Genomic DNA, 21,525 nt, shown 5'->3' with positions numbered 1-21,525 from the left:
CGAATACCATACACGCTGAGCGAGATAAGTTAACCACATGGTGAATGTAAATATTAGAGTTAGCAACTAGGTTTCAAAGATTGTGCTCTGCCGATATAAATAAATATGAATGGCAGCTTGGGATTGGTTAGATGTCTATGCTTCAGCGCATAACCACCAGACAGAGCCAAAATCTGCCAAAATGTCAGTTTAGAAGTAGAGCCATACAGAGTATAGGTAATGGAGTAGTCCTGTGTTCTGTAGTCTTTCCAATAATATGCTCCTGTTTATAGAATCAAGAGCTTTTTTGAAGTCTACAAATACGGTGTACAGCTTTTCTCCTGTAAACCTCAGGGTTGTCAGTATCTCCTCATGTAAGCATTTTGTTGCCAGATTGTTTCTCCAGGATTATTCGATCTGCAAAGTCATTATTCTCCACATAACGAGCTTTGTCAGAGTTATGAAAAATGCTGATTCACAGGCTATTCCTCGATATGAGTTACGGCCGCTGGTGTCCCCTTTACCCTTGTAAAGCTCTTGGAGTGTAGCTTCCCTTGATTTGCCTGGGATGTTGCCCTAAAGTAAGCAGTGGTTTAAAAGATTGGTGATCACTTGTTTCATGCATGGCCAAATAGTTTTCAATTGCTCATTGTAGACCTCTTCAGGACCTGCTGCTTTTCCCACTTTGCCTTGCTGAATCACTTGTTTCACTTCCTCAGTAGTGAATGGGTCGATTTTATCAGTATTTTGGTATCATTCATGAGTCTATTCTGTCTGGACTCCTTTCACTACAGAACAGATGAGAAGTGTGTCTCCCTTATATTGAGAAATTTTGGGGGATTTCACCTTCAGGATCGTAAAAGTCTCCTTCATATTATAAATAATATTAAAGATCCACCTTTTCACCACAACAAATAATCCTTTGATTATTTTATTTCTGTATCCTCGTGAATATTGCAGGACATGTTTCGTCCTGTGTGAACATCATCAGCTGCATTCCCTTTGTACATATTAAAATTAACAACGAATAGGCCCTAAACAAAACCACATTTAAAACATGTTATCCTTGTCAGAGTAAATGTATAAAAGTACGATTCTTGTAATTTGATATTTTTCTTCAGGTGTGTGCGGGCTGAGTGGCTCAGACGGTTGAGGCACTGGCCTTCCGACCCCAACTTGGCAGTTTTGATCCTGGCTCAGTCCAATGGTATTTGAAGGTGCTCATATTCGTCAGTCTTATGTCTGTAGATTTACTCGCACATAAAGAACTCCTGCAGGACTAAATTCCAGCACCTTTGCATCTCTGAAAACTGTAAAAGTAGTTGGTGGGGTGTGGAGCAAATAACTATTGTTATCATCAAGTGTGTAGCACCTCTTGCTTTTTGAGTAACACGTTGCTAATAAAATTGCACTTAAACACATTGCTTTGTATTATTCATACTAGTCTTGAACCTTAAAATATATTTTTAAACAACTTGAATTTCAAACTTACGTAAAAACTGTTTAAAATGTGGGAATATACACTGCCGGAAAAAGAAAATTAGTACACCCTCTTGGAGTTTTCCAATTCACTCAAGATTTATTGTTGAAACAGTGCATATGAAGTACATGAAATGATTACAGATCAATAGCTCAAGCGGTACTGAGGTACCAGGCGTCGATCCATACTAAGACACCCATATTATTACATAGTGTATCCTCTACGGGCGGCAATGCAGGCACTGATTCTAGCATCCATTCTATCATACAGATGGCAAATACTGTCTTGGGATACATTATTCCACGCCTGTTCGACCTGTTCACGTAGTTCTGCAAGAGTTGTGAGTTGATGAGTCGCACGTGTCAGTTGTCATCCCATCATATCCCACACGTGCTCGATGGGAGACCAGTCCAGAAATCGTACTAGCCAGAGAAGTTGCCGCATGTCTTGCAGAGCATGTTGAGTTTCACGCGCAGTGTGTGGGCGAGCATTATCCTGTTGGAACAACACATCATCTTCCTGTTGCAAGAGTGGCAAAAGAACGGGTCCTACAACAATCTGCACATACCGAGCGCTGGTCAGCGTTCCCTCCACAAACACCAAAGATGAACGAGAGTTGTAGTTTATCACACCCCAGACCATATGGCCTGGAGTGGGGCCAGTGTGTCTTGGACGAATGCACTCTACGAGACAGCGCTCGCCAGGTCTACATTGTACGTGCAAATGACCATCACTTGTGTGCACTCAGAAATTGCTTTCATCTCTAAAGACCACTTCCCGCCATTCCATCTTCCAAGTGATCCTCTGTCACCACCAGTCAAGCCGTGCACGTCGATGCCGTGGCACGAGTGGAAGACGGGCTAGAGGTGTGCGTGCCCGTAGTTCCAGTGCTAGTAACCGGTTCGCAACAGTTCGTGTTGACACTCCTGGGCTCACAAACCCTCTTATCTGTGCTGTGGTAGCTGTACAATCTGCCACTGCTGCCCTTACAATACGACGATCTTGGTGGACGTCTGTGCTGCCCGGACGTCCAAAACCTCGTCTACGGGTGTGAGAATGTTCGTATGACCATTGCAACCAGTATTGTTGCTCAACTGACACAACATGTCCAACTTGTGTGACAACTCTCCGAAAGGACCATCCTGCCACTCGGAAGGCCACAATTTGACCCCTGTCAAACTCGTTCAGCTGGCTATAGGAAGCACGAGTGCGTGTCAGTGACATGACGCCTGTTTGCTTCACATGTTTACATCACACTGAGCTTTATGGCTGTAAACATTCCCTGTTAAAGGGTACACGCAGATGGCGCCCTGGCAGCTATGTAACTGCGCTATCTGTTGGCAGACGACGTTGAAACCATTATCAGTACATCTACTATCTTCCAGGTGGCATTTGCAGTCATCAGATCCAAATCGATGTCTTTCCAGGTGTACTTTTTTTTTTTTTTGCCTGGCAGTGTATAAATGGCCTACTTGCTTTGAAGCAAAGGGGATTTCTGATGTTGTCGTTAGACAAAATAGACCATATCTTTCTTGAAAGAAGTTAAAAGTTATGTGCACTACTGTTATGTCCAAAATCTGGAGGAAGGAGAAAAAATATGAAAATACGTAATGTGAAAATGGTCAAATTGTAGTGTGTGGTTGGTTCTTAAGCGTACTCACACCCTGCTTCCTTCCCTCAGATGACTCTCTTACTGCTACGTGCTGTACTGACAGTTGTTCTCCGTCTGATGGTATATGTGCATGGTCGCGGGACCTGTTTGCGCACAAGGGGGGGAGGGGAAATAGAGGGGATAGAAGGGGCGGAGGAGAAGTGTCAGTCTGTCAAGGAGGGGAAGTTTCTTTTTTTCTTAGATAAGTTTCCTTATAGATGCCTGACAGTGCTGATAGGGAAGGGGTTTTCTCATAGAGGGGATTCTTATTGTCTAAAATATCATTTAGATTATACTTATTACCATAAAATTTATCTAGAAAAATAAACAAATTGTCTGTTGTAAGTATAATCTAAATAATGGTTTAGACGATAAGAATCCCCTCTATGAGAATCCCCTTCCCTATTTAGCACTGTTAAGCATCGATAAGGAAACTTACCTAAGAAAAAAGAAATTTCCCCCACCTTAGAAGACGGAATGCTTCTCCTCCACCCCCTTCTATCCCCTCTCTTTCACCTCCTCCCCCTACTGGGTAAACAGGTCCTGCGACCGCGCACAGCTATAATACCAGGCGGAGAACAACTGTTGGTACAACAGGTAGCTGAAACAGCTGTGGGAAGGAAGCTTGGGGTGAGTACACTTAAGAACCAAACACACACGACAATTTGACCATTTTCACATATTACGTATTTTCATATTGTTTTCTCCTTCTTCCAGATTTTGGATATTACAGTGGTGCACTGAATTTTTAACCTCTTTCAACATGTTACTCAAAAAACAAGAGGTGCTACACACCTGAAGAAAAATTACAGTACTCATTACTTTTATCCATGTACCTTGACAAGGATAACATTTTTTAATTATGTGTTTAAGTATGTAGTGAATTTTAATTTGTACAAAGGGAATGCGGCTGATGATGTCCATGTAGGATGAAACGTCCCACAATATTCATGAGAATATAGAAATAAAATTATCAAAGGATTATTTTTGGTGAAAAGGTGGATCTTTAACATACTTTTTTATTTATAATATACTAGACATTCACCACGGACGCAAAAATGAGATTCATAACTTGTAAAAGTCTCCTCCCCCATCTATCATTTTCTTCTGTTTTTCCTTGTACTATATCAATTCAGACCCCTTTTTGACTACTTTGTATTGCTTTCTGCTGGCCTCCTGACCCCAACTTGGCAGGTTCGATCCTGGCTCAGACCTCATGTCGGTAGATTTACTGGCATGTAAAAGAACTCATGCGGGACAAAACTCTGGCACCTTGGCATCTCCGAAAACCGTCCAAAGTAGTTAGTGAGACGTAAAATCAATAACATTATTATTATTATTATTATTATTATTATTATTATTATTATTATTATTATTGCTTTCTTTTCTAGCTGAGTAACATATAGAATTGAACCAAGGCTTTCCTTTCCTATGATATGCACTCCTCGCTAAAGTGTCTGCTTTTATCAAGGTCTCTCTCTTCTCTGCTGCAGTGTTTATATTTCCTCTATCAACCTCTTTCAGTACTCCTGACAATTCTTGTGTCTGGGTTTGTAGTTTGTCCTTATCTAATGGATGGTATGCTGGGATAATTCTTTGTCCATGATAAGAAGAAGCTGTGTTAGGTGGTGTTTCCTAATTATAACGTTCTGTAGAGTTTTTGTTGAGAATGGTCTTGCTCTTTCCAGGTAACTGAAGATGTTGATGGTGCTACTACCATTGTAGCAGACATGTCTTGTTGTATGTAACGCTCAGCCGTGACAGTCCTTCTTCCACCAAATAATTTAATACAGCATTTGATTTTTCTGTGGATTTATCTATTCTGCAGTGGATAATCTCATCTGCTTGCAATTCTGGCTGGAAATGCAAAAAGTAATGAATTTCATTACCTGTTGTGATTTATACAGGAAACGTAGCACACTTGGTTTCAGCGTCCTATTTGGTATAGTTTCAACGATATACCCCATTAAAATTATTCTGAAAGTGAGGTGTTGGCAGTGCCTGTAGTCAAGCAGTGGTTCCACTTGCCTCGCTTGTCCATTTTGTATTGCAGGGGAAGCCGGCAGATGACTTGCACATTACATGCACAAGTTTCACTTTCTCGGGTCTGCTGATAACATGGCCACATGTAGGAATTGTGCGATGTTGCCGTGTTCATAATTTTTTCTCAAACTTGTCAGCATCTTGTCAAATGTGGCATTCTCTTGAGCTTGGCTTGCTCTATCATTTTTCATACAGCCTGTTTATAAGGCTAAACTAGTTATTGGTTTTAATCTCTCTAGGGGTCTCTTTGGCGAAACTCCATTCACTGTTAGTCTCGTGGGAATACCTTTATATATATACAACCTGTGACAAAGTTCGGTGAATGAAGTCGGAACGGTCGATCCGGCAACACTGGCGACACAACGCTGCACCTGCATAGCAGCAGGTTTTGACCACCTGCTTCCAACATTGTTCAGTTGAGTATTGTGTATGTGCCTTGTAAGACCTGTTTGACACAGTGCGTGTTTAGTGCGTTGGTTCTGAACTGCGAACAGGAACATGAATGACCAAAAGATCAATGTACTGTTTTGTTTTAAGCTTGGCAAGACACCAAAAGAAACGCATGTGATGCTGGTACGTGTTTATGGAGATCAAGCACTGTCCTTGAAGTGTGTGTACGAGTGGTTCACCTGTTTTGAAAGAGGCCGGTAAAGTGGTTCTGACACCCCCGTTACGGAAGACCGGTGGCCGCCATCAGTGACAAAAACGTTGAGAAGGTGAGGACATTAATCGCGAACAATCGACGATTAACTATGCATATGATAGCAGATGAAATGCAGATTAACTGTAAATACGTGCGACAAATCGTTACCCAGAAGTTAGGAAAGAAGAAAACATGTTCTCGTCTTGTGCCACATCACTTGACTGACGATCAGAAGCAGGTACTTGTAGAGACTTCACAGGATTTTGTCGAAATGGCACCAGATTTCTTGAACAGTATTGTCACTGAGGATGAAACCGGGTGTCTCAGGTACGACCCTGACATGAAACGGCAAAGCGTGGAATGGCGTTTTCCCGGATCCCCTCATCAGAAAAAGGTCAAGAGCCGAAAAGTCATGCATCAAACTAGCTTTGAAAGGAAAGAGATTTGACGGTATTCCTGACATCCAACGAAACGTGATGAGGCTTTTGAACACCATCCCAAAGGAAGCCTTCTTGCAAAGTTTCCAGGACATGTATCGCCGATCTCAGCAGTGCATAGTTATGGGAGGGGACTATTGCGAAGGACAGTAAGGTCACTGCCGTGCATTGTTTATTTATGTTGATAGTACAGGACTATTCACCGAACTTTGTCACAGGTTGTGTATATACATAATTACCCTGCCCTGCACATAAAATGTAATATTTGTAGAAGTACGAGTACCAGCAGTGGGGGTTTTTTTTTTTCATAGCTGCTGAAAATATGAGGATATTTCAGCATGTATCGTAAGAGTTGAAATTTTGACACTTAAGTCTGTGCGAGTGCCTAGTTCATTCCACTGTGTGATGCACTGCTGTGATTCAGTAACTTTCTCACTTACGGTTGCTAATATTATTTCTTTTTTTCTTTCAGTGTTTTTCATTTCTTAATAGGTCCCATTACAGAGTAATGAATCCTGGGTCTAAAATAGATGCAAACTGTGGCACCATGTTAGTGAAATCTGCTCTTGTAGTTCTTTGAAATGTGTGTGAACAGGGACATGGATGACTTGCCAGGTATTTGCCATAGTAATAGCATATATTGTACTAGTAGTAACTGTGATCACAATATCAGCAGTCACGTAAAACTACAAGCTTACTTTTCTTGCTCGTTTTACAATCATTAACTGTCTGCCAAGTGTCGTCAGCAGTAAATACCTTCACTCCATAGAGGAACCAATGGTTTCAGGCAGAACTGTGGAGGAAATGACTCCGAAAGCCATCAGGCAGCTTCTGTTCTCCAGCTAAGAGACAATTGAAAGAGTTGTCTCCATGATAGGAGAACTGATCGAATTCATGAGGGAGAAAGACAAAGTCATCCTATGTGAGACCACACAGGTGGACAGGGGAAGTATGACACTGGAGGACAATTACTGGCTACTTGTACAGCAAGGTACTAGAGTCAAGATGGTATGGTCTTGAAGGATGTACGGGAATACGTGAGAGAGGTAAAGTATTCATATAATAGAATCATAATGGAAATAAAGATGACCTAGAATAATTCCCGAGAAAAATGGAATGTGTTCACAGTAACAGGGACGTTGTAGACAGTACAATATAATTTTAAAAGGTTCTGTGCTAATTGATTTTTGACCAAGAAATCAGCTAATTGTTGGGACCATATGATTCGGGAAGACAAATATTTTACCGAATGAGTTGGCTATGCAGTATGAGTGACATAGCTTTCGGCTTGCATTTAAGGGATGGTGGTTTTGTACTCCACTGTTGGCAGTCCTTAAGATGGTTTTCTGTGGCTTCCCATTTTCACACCAGGCAACTTAAGGCCACGGTACTTCCTTCCCAGTCCTAGCCCTCTCTTATCCCATCGCCTCCATAAAACCTGTCTGTGTCAGTGCGACATAAAACAAATATGTATAAAAAATATATATATTCTGAAGAATACCAAGTATGGAGAAGAATATAGAAGAACCTTGATAGTTTGCATGTTTATGGAAAAGGCAAATCGTAAAAACTGCTGCTTGAGTGGGGGTGGTGGGTGTGGTTATCAATATCAGTGATAGCATTAGTAATGTAGAAAGATTGCACAGTTATCAGAGAATTTAGAAGTTGTAAAATTAAGTACTTACTGGAGAAATTAAATTAGATTGAAATTAGGATGTTGAAGAGGAATGAGAGTTTTGAGTGGATTTGTCAGCATTGTTAAAGAGTATGTAACAGAACATCAGGAAAGATGCAGAAAAACATCCCCTGGTGGAATGATAAAGTGAAAGAAATAACAATGGAATGGGAGGGACTGTGTGATATTAATGGTACTGAAGGGACTTAGAGGTGGCATGCTAAAGCAAAATTGAATATATAAATCTAAACATCATACATCATTATAGACTGTCAGGCCTTTCAGCGTTCAGTCTCCAAGTCTCTGTGAATTTACTAAACATTGCCACATTACTGTATTTGCAACTAGTGCTGTGGCCTCGTTTAGTTCTATACCTCTTATCTTTGAATCATTAGAAACTGAGTCTAAACATAGTCTTCATCATCTACTTCTCTTACCCTCCATAACAGAGCCCATTATTCTCTTAGGTAACCTATCCTCCTCAATTCGCCTCATATGACCCTACCACCGAAGCCAGTTTATGCTTAGAGCTTCTCCCATTGAGTTCATTCCTAACTTAGCCTTTATCTCCTCATTCCGAGTGCCCTCCTGCCATTGTTGCCACCTGTTTTTACCAGCAATCATTCTCACTACTTTCATGTCTGTTACTTCTAATTTATGAATAAGATATCCTGAGTCCACCCAGCCTTCACTCCTGTAAAGTTGGTCTGAAAAGAGACAGATGTAAAGATAGTTTCATCCGGAAGCTGACTTCCTTCTTACAGAATACTGTTAATCGCAGCTGTGAGCTCACTGCATTAGCTTTACTGCACCATGATTTAATCTCACTATACTGCCATCTTGGGAGAACACGCAACCTAAATACTTGAAATTATCAGTTTAGTCTTTGAAAGACCAGGCCAGCTGGCCGCAGTTAGGGGTGCGCAGCTGTGAGCTTGCATCTGGGAGATAGTGGGTTCGAACCCCACTGTTGGCAGCCCTGAAGACGGTTTTCCGTGGCCTGGTGTGAAAATGGGAAACCAGGCTGTACCTTAATTAAGGCCATGGACACTTCCTTCCCACTCCTAGCCCTTTCCTATCCCAACGTCGCCATAAGACCTATCTGTGTTGGTGCGACGTAAAGCAGCTATGAAATAGATGTTGATTCCCATAAGGAACCTGAAATATTTGTCCTGATTGAGTAAATTTATAATACCAGTGTGGTTGTTCCGTTATTGGACATCATAAATTTTCCATCTAACTCATTCCTGGTTGCCAGAGTTTCACCCCGGTGTGCTAAATTAGGCTCATCAGTTGGTAAATAGCACACCTACCAAGACGCATGGCTAGTGCATATCATGGAGGCCACTGCGTAGACTACTTCAGGTTCCCTATGGGAATCAACATCTATATCATCTGATGACCAGGCAGGCATCAATTTCTGAAAATGAGACAGTCTCTCATAGTGCATTGGCACTGCCAGTGGCTCCAAGTAGCCTACGCAGTGGCTTCCACGGTATACACTAGCCATGGTAGGTGTGGTATTTACCAACTGATGAGCCCAATTTAGCACACTGGGGCAAAACTCTGGCAACCAGGAATGAATTAGCTGGAAAATGTATAATGTCCAATAATGGACCAACTCCATTGGTATTGTAAAGCAATTAGCAAAAAAAAAAAAAAAAAGTTTTTGAAAGGCTAATTTTCGTACTACAATCCACCTGTTTTCCAAGTTCCAAGATATTAGACTGAAGGCTTTTGGCACAATCTGCCATTAAAGCCAAACAGTAGGAAGAAATTGTGTGGAACTTTAAAATTCAGGAAAAGTGAAGTTGTTCACACAAGTTTTGTGAGGGGGGTGGGGGGGGGGGGGTGGACGAATTTGATAACGACAGCAGCAACAAAAACCAGTTGAGAGGAATATTTTAATGACTCTTTCACTGTAGTAATGAAATGAAGGAAAATATCTAACTGGCAGGAGGGACAGGATCATGATAATAGATGAGGAATGGTTGAAAGTCAGTGCAAAATGGAGATAGATTATTTTTTTCATGGTGGATTAGGGAAAATTATAATGTAACTTTTGAAATTATTTTATTTTCCTATTGCTTATCAAAATTTTTATTCCTCTCTGCTTAATCTGTTTTAGGTACTAGATATATCTGTAAACATGCACAAGAGTTATTTCTTTGTTTAGATATACCACTAACTGGTCTGTAAGAAATTGCTCCTTGGCAGTGAGTGGATTTTTGAAAGCAAAAATGGCGAGTATTTCTTGTGATATATTTTCAACGGGTGTTAATGACTATAAATTGAGTATCTAGAACAGTGCGGGTGATTTGTTATTGGATAGCGAAATTAGTTACATAAGTAATGAGGAGAGAAGACAAGATTGGGAGTTTACGAGAGAACAGTGGTTCATGGACAAAGATGGAGGGGGCTCATACACCACACCCAGGCAGCTGGAGATGGTCAACAATGATGATGATGATGATGATGATGATGATGATGATAGTAATAATAATTGTTAGTGTAAATATACGTCCATCCCTCTAAGTGCTTCAAAAGTGGTCCAAATTTTGAACAGTATAAAAGAACATAATATATCTGGTGATAAGTCTTCAGCTCAACAACTATAAGTGAGTAAAATTATCATTTTTTGTTACAAATTTTGTTGTGATCCATATTAACAGTTATCATTTTTTAAATATTTTGTTATTTAATGTCAGCCTAATCAATACTTACTGGTCATGAGTTACAATTAGCCAGTACATGTTTTGGCTTGTTTCAAGCCATCATCAGCTGACAAATAATTAATGGTAAAGAATCACTCTGTTATAAACTAAAAGACATTCATTTAAAGTATGTACATTACAACATTTGAACCTTCAGGACGATCCTTAAAATGAATCCCTTGAAAAAAGTGAAATGATGTGTTAAAACTATTGCATATTAAAATATTTGACCATTTAATGTGCATTCGTTTTAACATGGCATTCCATTTTTTCAAGAGACATTTATTTTAAGGTTCAAATGTTTTAATGTATATTTTTATTGTATGTCTTCTAGTTTATAAAAGGGATTATTATTTGTCAGCTGTTGATGCTTGAAACAAGCCAAAATATGTACTGAACAATTGTAACTCATCACTAGTAAAACAAGTATTGATTATGTTGACCTTTAATAACAAAATATTTGGTAACTTATTTTTCATTTTCAATAGTGTTATATTTTTGAATTTTTAATGTTCTCGTTCGGAGTAATTATCTTATGGAATTCTGTTTAGAAATAAATTATCATTAAGTATATTCTGTTGTATTGCTAATGCTTTTTTCAATAGTTATTGAAACTGAAATATGAAAACGTTTTTCCTGAAATAAAAGCAATCAACAACTACTATAATATCAACTATTCAGAGTTTTAATTTAAAATGAATATTATTTAATTTTTTATAACTCAGAATAAATTGTTTATTCTATGCAGTCCACAAAAAAATATTTTTCATTGTTTCTAACTTTCTCGTTCATAGTATTTATAGAATTGTGTTTAGAAATACATTCTCCATCATTGCATATATTTTGCTATATTGTAAATAATTTTTCAAAATAGATATTGAGACAGAAAATGCAATAATGGTTGGGGGGTTTTTCATAAAAATAAATATTATAAACAACTATAATATCGACAAAACTTTTTTTAATTCTTTGTCACTCTGAATCAGTTGTTTATTTGATGTTGTCGACATGTAGAAAATTTCTTGCTGCCATATATCGATAGACGTATGCGAATTTTAAAATAACTTTATTTCCACTAAAACTGGCTTGACACTTTACAGTAGTAGAGCTGAGGCGGAGCCCTGGCCTCTTCTTGCTGATAATGAATGGCCAACCAAATGTGCTTCCGACTCTGAGAGGGTTAATATACTTGAGGAATTCAACAGCATAGGTGTTTTCCTTTGTCTGTAGTGGCTATAGCACTAAATTACTATAATATACATTTTACCGATAAAATCTTTATCCTATGGTTTTGGTGTATATGAACTGTACTGTCTTTCAGCTCTTGTTGGATGGTGCTTAGATTACCATGTGACTGCATTTCAATCTTCAAACTAACTACAGCTTGTTCATTCTCAACACATTTACTATATATGTTCAAAACCTCTAATTACAATCATACAATTGTACAAAAATTGAATAAATCTATGATGCAGTAAGAGGAATTAATTTCTTCTTCACAGCTCTCATACTGAAATTTCTGGTAGAACAGTTGATTCAGAAACTAATGAAAGTGAGAGCGACTTAAGTACCAGCAGTCACATATCAAATGAAAGTGTGTCGGGAAGAACGGTGCCTTCTGGAGGAAGAATGTTGGCAACAGGTCATCGAGCTGCCACTTTATTTGAACCTGACAACAATTCTTTCTTCTCCACAAACAGCTTTACTAAAGTAGCTGCAAATACTGCTGGTTCAGGTGAGGGAACATCTTACCTATGTATAAGACATTCATTTTTTTTTAATTAGTCTTCCAAACTCTCTTTATTTATAGATTTATGTGTTAATTGCATTAAAAACTTGGATAGCTAGAACAAGGCCGTACGTAAGCACTGTTAATAAGAGTTTAATGTCTCAAGCTTAGAAATAGTTGTACAGGAAAACATATATTGTCCAGAGAGACAAGATACATACTACATATTTTCTGAGAATTCATAACAAACACATCTGTAACTTTTCACTGATTGTAACACTAAAGGATTATTTGGTTTTAATAGTAGTGTTGTTAAAAAGCAGTGTTTATCGTGAAATATAAAATTGGTGACTATGTAAATGAGTAACAGAAATAGTTATTGGAAGCCACTTGTACACCATTCATAGGTTCATAATGATGTGTTCGGTAGTAAGAAGAATTACTTAAAACCAACTGGGATTTTCTTTTTTCTCCTATATATTTAGTATACATTTTGTCATGGATTTTAGCATCTAAATATTTCATTCCTTTATGCTTTTAACTGTGCAAAATATTATTGGAAATTAGAAGAATCATCCTCCTCACTGTATTTTGGCAAAATTAAATGTTATTTATTTTCAACAGAAAATCTCTGCTTCCTTCTTGTAACTCAGATATATGGGAAGGTGAGTATAGTGACTACGAAGTGTAATGCCACAATAAAAGAACACAAACATCACTGTCGTGTGAACCAAACAAAGAAATCTGGAGTAGTTGAGTTGCTCTCGCCTGTCTGTACCACAGTATTAAATGTGAGAAAACTGATGGTACCATAGGATGACCAGACCTCCCGTTTTTAATGGGATTGTCCCTTCTTTCAGTAGTTGGCCCTGTTGTCCTGACAAATCGCTGACGGGACGCAAAATGTCTTTTCTCACATTCATCCTGTTATATCCCATTTTTTGGAGATATTTTCATGCATGTGAAGTTTTGCATACGTGGTTACATTACTTATTTTGTTTTTCTGTAGTTCAGGATTCAAAATGTTGCCCAAGAGGTGGCGTCAAGGGAGTGACACTTCATAGGAAGCATCGAGTGGTTAGGGGCGTATAGCTGTGAACTTGCATTCGGGAGATAGTGGGTTTGAACCCCAAACCCCACTGTCAGCAGCCCTGAAGATGGATTTCCATGCTTTTCCATTTTCACATCAGGCAAATGCTGGGGCTGTACCTTAATTAAGGCCACGGCTGCTTCCTTCCCGCTCCTAGCCCTTCTCTATCCCATTGTTGCCATAAGACCTATCTGTGTCTGTGTGATGTAAAGCAACATTTTTAAGTATCAAAAGTGGTTTTCAGCCAGCAGTTTAACCTTCACCAACCAACCAACACTATAATTCTCTTTCCTAGAGTTATTGTAGGGTTGGTTTGTATTATACATGCTGAAGTACGCGAAACAAATTTCTAACATAGCACTATCATTGTTGCGTGTGAAGGAAACCTGTTTTATGGCAAGTAATAGTGCTTGGTATACAAAACCTTGTTGAGATTCCACCACATTTAACGTCTTATAATGTTTAGTCTTCAGTACTCTTCTGTTCTTTATCATGACGAGTTGTTCCTTAATTTTTTATCAGTAGTTGAGAATGCCAAAATGAAAGTGTAATTTCACGGATGTAGTAAAGGAAGATTTTTCTTCTCTTAAGGAAGATAAGCCAAAGTATTGTGTACTATATACAAAGGTGTGTTTTCTGTCGAGCATGGCTTTGAGTTAGACATAACCCAACACGTGCAAAAGATGCAGCATAAAGCAGCAGAGGCTACTTGGAGTTCAAGCTGTAAATAAACCTCCTTCATGACAGTGCAAGGGGAAGAGGATGAAGAAAGGAAACATCTTGCTGCTGAAAGAGGTTTGTTAACATTCCATATGGTTAAACATAATCACTCGTTCCGATCGATGGATTGCACATCAACTCTTGTGCGTAGTTTATTTGAAAGGTTTACATGTGGAAGAATTATTTGAGGCCATCGTAGTTAGTCTTGGCTCCTTTTGCATTAAGCAAAATCACCAGTGACTTTGCAAAATGCCAGAAGTGTATCAGTTATGGTTGAAACTTCAAGCCACAACCACCTTAAATTAGTTCCAGTACTTGTAAGGTATTTCATACAAAATAAAGGCATCCAAATCAAATTTCTTGAGTTTCAGATGCTTTCTAGGGAGCCAGGCTGAGTGGCTCAGACGGTTGAGGCACTGGCCTTCTGAACCCAACTTGGCAGGTTCAATCCTGGCTCAGTCCGGTGGTATTTGAAGGTGCTCAAATATGTCGGCTTCGTGTCGGTAGATTTACTGGCATGTAAAAGAACTCCTGTGGGACGTAGAGCAAATAACATTATTACTATTACTACTACTTTCTGGGAGAACAGCAGAAATAACAAACTACATTCTTCGCATCTTGGAAAAATACGAGTTAACTGGGAAAGGTATTGTTTTCTTGGTGATATCTCAACACCAACTTCAGTGGGGTTGGAAGAAAAGTCACCAACTACATGTTTTCCAAATTAAGACTGAATAAATGAGAACATTTTTGGAATAGTTTGTGCTGCCCATATTTTACAGAATGCTGTGCGGGCAAGTGCAGACCTTTTACCTATTGAAGTAGACACAGTTGTTAATAAGGTGTTCATAATGCAGCCTTAGAGAAAGAGTCTTCAATTATCAGTTGTAATTGATAACTCTTTAACCCTTTCAGACCTGAAAGAAAACTATAGGTGTGAATTTTTGTTTGTACGTCAAAAACTGACAAAATGCTGTTAAATACATATATTTATAGTTAAAAAAATAAAAACCCACATCTGAAAAAAAGCACCCACACTGTTGTGCATGTCAGGATTTAATTCACTGCTTACCCCCAAAAAATCAGCTCAGTATGTACATGTGAATATACACATGTATATGATCAAATGTTCTGTTTTACGGTGTGGAAAGATTTAAAACAATCAAAATTTTATTTATTACATTTCGTACATACAGTAAGAGTTCTGCTTTTACAGTCCTTCTGGTGGCAGCACCCAGCACTCCTGTGCGCATTGCCTGTAGGGAAACCTAGCCCGCATAATTGTGCATATCAACATTCAAAACCTCATGGTAGTACATACGATGTTGTATCTTCACAATTTATGTTCAATAACCATTTTACACACTTCATTGATTACATTCTGATATTCAGTCAAGCTTCTGGATTAATATGAATGCAATAAATAAACACTTAATTTTGGCATTACTGCTTCCCGCCATCTTCCCGATCAACTGCATTTTTAAACTCTTCTTCCTGCTCCCTGGTGGTCAAGCGCTAAATAAAAACTGAAGTACATGCTACATGTCCCGCACAAGCACTGCAGTCTGGTCTAGTGCCAAGAAAATATCAGAAGCGTTCAGACATAAATAAAATACGAACCCACAATATATCAAATCATGTTTTAGCGAATATTTGCTTTGAAATCAAGTATCATAAACATTGCATGATTGCCCAATTACCGGATCAGCTTTTGCAATAGACAATCTGTGCGGCATGCCTGTGTCTCCTCTTTTTTCAAAATCTGGTCACCCTAAGCTAGTGTTTACCATTTCCACTTTAGTTTGGCTCAAGGGGCAATTGAAGTAGAGAACGACTCCAACAACTTCAGTTGCAAGGAAGAAGGGCTGCTCTTAAACAGCGCATGGCTCCCAGCACTCGAAAACAAGAAGCAACTTGGCCACAGAAGCAATTTGCCAGAAATACAGACTGCACAGTGAATGCTTGCACCTCCTATATAAGAGGAAGTCGGTACCATCTCAACAAGGCCTTCTGGTGGATAGGTGGAACATTGATGTGCATCAAAATAATATTACATTATTAGCTTGATATAAATTAAGAAAGGAGATGAACTATGACTTACCTGGTAAGAAAGGGAGCATTAGCACACACACAAAGGAGCAAGGTAAAGAATTTTCAGTACAGCCTTTGTCATGTGAAAGAGAATAAAATGGCCCTTCATGAACTTAAAGGACTTGGCTGTTGTAACTGTCATAACAAAGTAAAAGTATAATAGCTCGGGAAAAAAAGAAAGTGTAGCCTAACAGAGAACACCGCCACAAAACTTTTATTCTTTGAGGCAGGGGATTATCGATGCCTCCTCAAAATATCATGGATTGATAGAATTCATAACACTGAGGTACTCCAGCACATGAGCAAAGATGCATATCATCAAAAAGAAGAGACTTGAATGCCGTATTTGCTCGCTTATAACTCTGTAAATTTTTTGACAAAAGATAAGTTTGAACATTTTCGGTGCGTGATATATGTGGGGATTTGTGTGCAAAAGATTGTATTCCAGAAAGAAAACATAAAATTTGCATTAGGCTATTGAAACAAGACGTGTGGCATACTTGCCCTATTCATTATCACTGCCTTCAGTCTCCGAGCTATTCTAGTTTTCATCATTCCGGTCACCATCCCATGCTGCATCATCCTGAATTCACTCCAACACATTTGCGATGCCAGTCTTCAAGAAACTCTTCATAACCCAATCAACAAAGCAAATAAAGTACAAATTATACAAAATATAGAATTCACTTGTTACATAATTAATATCTTTCGGTTCTTTCGCAGCTCGTCTCGACACTGCCTGTGGGATGCTTTGGTAGAAATAGTGAAAGCATTGAGGTACTCACCTGAGGAGGTTTTGCAGATCTTTATGCTTTTCTGGAGCTGTGGGGTCTGGCGGTGTTTCATAGTCCTTTAGGCCGTGCTGCCCCCCTCGTTCGCCGGTGTACATCGTTCTCCTAAAATTAATCATCAAATGAAGTTTTATAGAACAGGGAACCTTAATTCTGTGCCCGTGCTTGAAAATGTAGGCCTGGAATTAGGCTCTCCAGAAACTTTTCTGATGACAAAATTGTGGTGGTTCATTTAACCAAAGGTGCTGATGGTCTTTTGAAAAGACATTTAAAATCTCTGAAGTCTGATATTTGCATGTTATACACTTCAATTATTTCCTTGAAGCAGCACTGGCAAACAAATTGTTGCCAGTCCCAGTGTGTCGCAATGATTATATTTGAGCCCAAGTTCCATTTGGCTCATTCAGTAACAGCAGACACACAATCTACCTCCATATTGAGTGTGACCATTCGATAATAATTTGTGGTTGATCACTTTGAGATAAGGAACACACCTCAGTATCCAAAAATATGACACAGTCCTGGGGAAGTTAGTTTTGACCTCTACATTTATCAGTCCATATCATAAGTTTCTCAGTTTGATCAGTCCATATCATAAGTTTCTCAGTTTGAGTTTCAGGCATATTAGCTACAACCCACCTCAGTAAACAAGATGACACATTTAAGTCCACAACTGCAGCTGTTTCATCTCACATGCAGCTGTAGTCTTTCTGTTCTGTAGCATCAAGGATTGTCATATGATATGACCAGAGCTTTCTTAGGCAAAACAAACTGGAATTAGTAAGGTGTAGTGTAGGCAGACATTTCTAAAGATCGAACATGATATTTTTTTTTAATACAGGTTCTTTTGACTGATTTTTATCAAAGGTCTTGTTTTTGTGTCTTGTATCTGCCTCTGACAAGTGAGCATCATAGTACAATTTAATTACAATTCTTTATTCATCTGTTTTATTATTTGTCAGTTTCACCTTAAACTTATCGCAGTTATCAGAGGTATCAAGAGAGTTCCTTGAAACGTAAGCTAAATGGAGTATTTAAAATGTCATGGTAAAACCACTGCTTTGCTATTAACTCTTGTTCCACCTGGTTTTCCTTGCAGTGCTCTAAGTACAAAGAATATATTTTTTATATAATCTGATGGTTATAATACCTGATTTCTCTCAGCTGTAGTGGCTCTGTTTTTTGGGGAACATTCTGGTGTGCTTTCTGATGACTTCCCTTACTTCTTCCCCCAACTTCAAACTTCAAAGTAATATTGAAGTGTCACATTATGCCTAAACTGCATCTCTTGTACTATCCTTCTACTCATGTTTTTTGGCAATTGCATGTGAGGCTACATATAATCCCGTAATATTGTCATTACTTCCCTCTCTCCAGAAACTGTTAAAAATAGACTTCTTGTCTTTAGATGTAATGTTTTTTTAACATTTCCTTTTAAAAGAAGGTTTGCGTGTAGGCTTAACTGGTTCTGCCAGAACTAATCTGTCTGTTTTTTATTTTTACTCCACCCCTGCTTCTCAGCACCTTTTCTTTACATTACACTTCTATTCACTGTGGTGAAGCACTCGTTTCCGGCCTCTTGAGAAATCAGTTGCTTGTATGTTGACAATATTCGTGCTTTCCATGCAGTAATATACAGATAAAGCATTTACTGAATCAATCTCGCATTCATTATTAGTACTATCAGCAACCTAATGTGATCGCACAATCATATGCTTAAAGGGAACTTCACCATCAGAGTCCTCTTCCCCATCTATTTCATATCCAATGTCCTTCTCAAGGTGGTCATTATCAGAGCTACTGTAACTTCATGGTTGGGGCCTTCATCTTCAGCTACCACCTACAAAAAGACAGCAGACCTAAAAATACAGGACAGCTACCAAATTGATGGAAAAAAGTCATTTTAATTCATTGTAAATAATGGGAATACGTGTTTCAATCTAAAGGAAATTTAACATTTCCTGTAAATTTATATCAATCGTCTAACCAAAATTAACATTCAGAATTGTATACCTCAAATTCCTAATTTTTAACAACATATCGAGTCCATCAGTAATGTTGTCATAATGTAAGGTCACATTCTTGACACGCAATTCAGTTTAGACTTCATTTGCAGTTCCCTTTACTTCAGTAAACAAGCAAAGTAACAATATTAGGCCTAGGGAAAATCTGATGAATTCAGCTGAATACAAGCGATATACTGGTTTATGATTAGTAGGAGCATACCTTTGACTGATCTAATTGGGCCAGTTCAGTATATTCTAAACAATAATTTATGTCAGTAGGATGAGCTGCTTCTACAGATGCCTTAGGGTCTAGGATGGGCATTAAGTGCTCTGCGTTATTCTCCAGAATCGAGGAATATCCATTCTTGAGCTTTGTCTCCTTCCATTATAACTAATAATATTTTACAATTTTATCCTTGTACATTTCTTTACATGTGCAAACAAGTGTGCTAATTCCATGATTATTTTAGTTCTACCAGTAACAAAATCCATTTTATTTTTCTGTTCCTTGTCATAAAGTACGGTTCTAAACAACAAAACTCACAATCATACCCTACTTACAATGCAGATGATGTCGGCGAAGTAATGGTATCACTGAGAGGTAAACTATCGTAAGAGCAAATACGATAAGGAGCATGGTGGATGGCATAAGGCTGAACTCTTGTATGATCACCTACCATTGTTTACCGCTGGGCTTTCCTTGCACATACGATAGTATCACATAGCGACATAGCTTATCTTAATTCATGCGAAACATATACATTCAATAGTGAAGCTATAAGAAGGCATGACCAAAACTAGCCACAACCTTAAAATCGTTGTTTTTGCCCTTAAGATATTTCACTTCTGACGTCCAGAAATATAGGCTCTTTCAGGTTACTTTACAAGTAAAATTGAAGGAAGACGAAATAGGCAAAGGAGAATATCTTGGCTACAGAATCTATGAGAATGGTATGGCATTGGTACCCCCACTTTCCTCTGACTTGCTGAGAACAAGAATCGCATTTCACTGATGACAGCATTGTATTGTAAAATGAAAATTCACAGCCTATTTCCAGTTTCATCTGGGTCAGAAACGGAATGAAGCCTGTCGCACTCATCTGGGGCAATTATCAATGACTGACAGATGAAATGATATTGGAGAGTGGTGCTGGAATGAAATACAATAAGGAAAACCTTGAGTATTCGGAGAAAAACCTGTCCCGCCTCAGCTTTGTCCAGCACAACTCTCATAAAGAGTGACCAGGATTTGAACCACGAAACCCAGCGGTGAGAGGCCAGCGCACTGCCGTCTGATCCACGGTGACTAATGGTATTGTATGGTCCTCAAAATTTAACTTGTTTCCCATTTAGATACAAACTATTTGGATACGTCAAACTATCATACCAGTAGGTTCAGTTGTTTCTGAGAAAAGTATATTTATGCATATACCATGCACTTATTCTTTTTTTGAGCAACTGTACATAGTAACGATTAAGGGAGAAACAAAGGGAAATGGAAGTCCCTTGATTTGGGGACAAATGCTTCCCTGTATGCGAGTACTTACTGATGTCTCTAGCCTCAAAGTACCTCAGGGCAAAAGAGTTAACAATTCAGGTTTGTGGTGGTGAAACAGGCTGCATAACCTTTGGAATTCATGACCTCCTCCTTACCAATCATATTGTGCAGAAATGTGCTCTTCATCTACTTCCATAGTTTGTATTACAGTTTTTGAGGAAGTCCCTGTAGAACTTAATTTACTAAGAAGTGATTTTTGACTACTGGAAAAGCAGGATAATTTTCTCTGTTTTTCCCGAAACGAGATAGATGAAGAGGAAGAATACTTGCAACAAAAAATGATTTGAAAGTTTGTTTTGTTTGTGCTGTTTACGTTCTGTTTCATATACAGCTATGAAGTTGTTAAATTACTGTAAAGCGAGTTGGACAATACAGAATCATCCTCTGTACCTCTCCTTTACTTTCAGTTTTCTTATCAGGCACATATTTGGTACATCGGCTATGTTAGTCGGTTAGACTAAGGATTGTACTTCCTTCAGATTTTGGTAATCTCTTGGTGGTACATTACATAGATAACAACAAATTACATCGCAGACTACATGCTTGATTAGATGGTTATCGAGGAGAACAAGAAAAGTGAAGAATAGGCGAGTAAGTTTTTCTACAGGTAACGATGGTGCAGAATAATGTAAACCCTTCGAGTGTCTTGTATTCCTTCATTGTCACATGAAACTATAATAGAAAAGGTATATAACCAAACTGGAAAATGAGAAATACTAAGGAAGAGTTACTTAATGTGTCTGTAGAATTGAAGTCCAAAAGACAAATATTTTACCATTAATGGTTATGAATTTTGGTCCGTATTTTACCATTACATCTCTTTCAGAAAGTAAGGCGAGAATGGTAAGAAATGAGACAACTGGCAGCTTTGTAGAGAACTTAGGAGGACATGGCTGGCGATAGTTAGTTTTTTACAAG

General features: G+C 38.5%; 1 protein-coding gene across 3 annotated transcripts in view; it reads left to right on the top strand.

The window, feature by feature from the left end:
- LOC136864358 (uncharacterized) overlaps nucleotides 1-21,525 on the top strand; it is a 333,471-nt gene that overhangs the window by 176,877 nt on the left and 135,069 nt on the right. For all 3 annotated transcript variants that reach the window (XM_067141257.2, XM_067141256.2, XM_067141255.2), the window contains exon 9: nucleotides 12,125-12,357. In XM_067141257.2, coding sequence (XP_066997358.2) covers nucleotides 12,125-12,357 — 233 coding nt within the window. The remainder of the gene's footprint in view (nucleotides 1-12,124; nucleotides 12,358-21,525) is intronic.

This window comes from Anabrus simplex, chromosome 2 (assembly GCF_040414725.1).
Source record: "Anabrus simplex isolate iqAnaSimp1 chromosome 2, ASM4041472v1, whole genome shotgun sequence".
NCBI lineage: Eukaryota > Metazoa > Arthropoda > Insecta > Orthoptera > Tettigoniidae > Anabrus > Anabrus simplex.
This window is presented reverse-complemented; position numbering and strand designations above follow the sequence as displayed.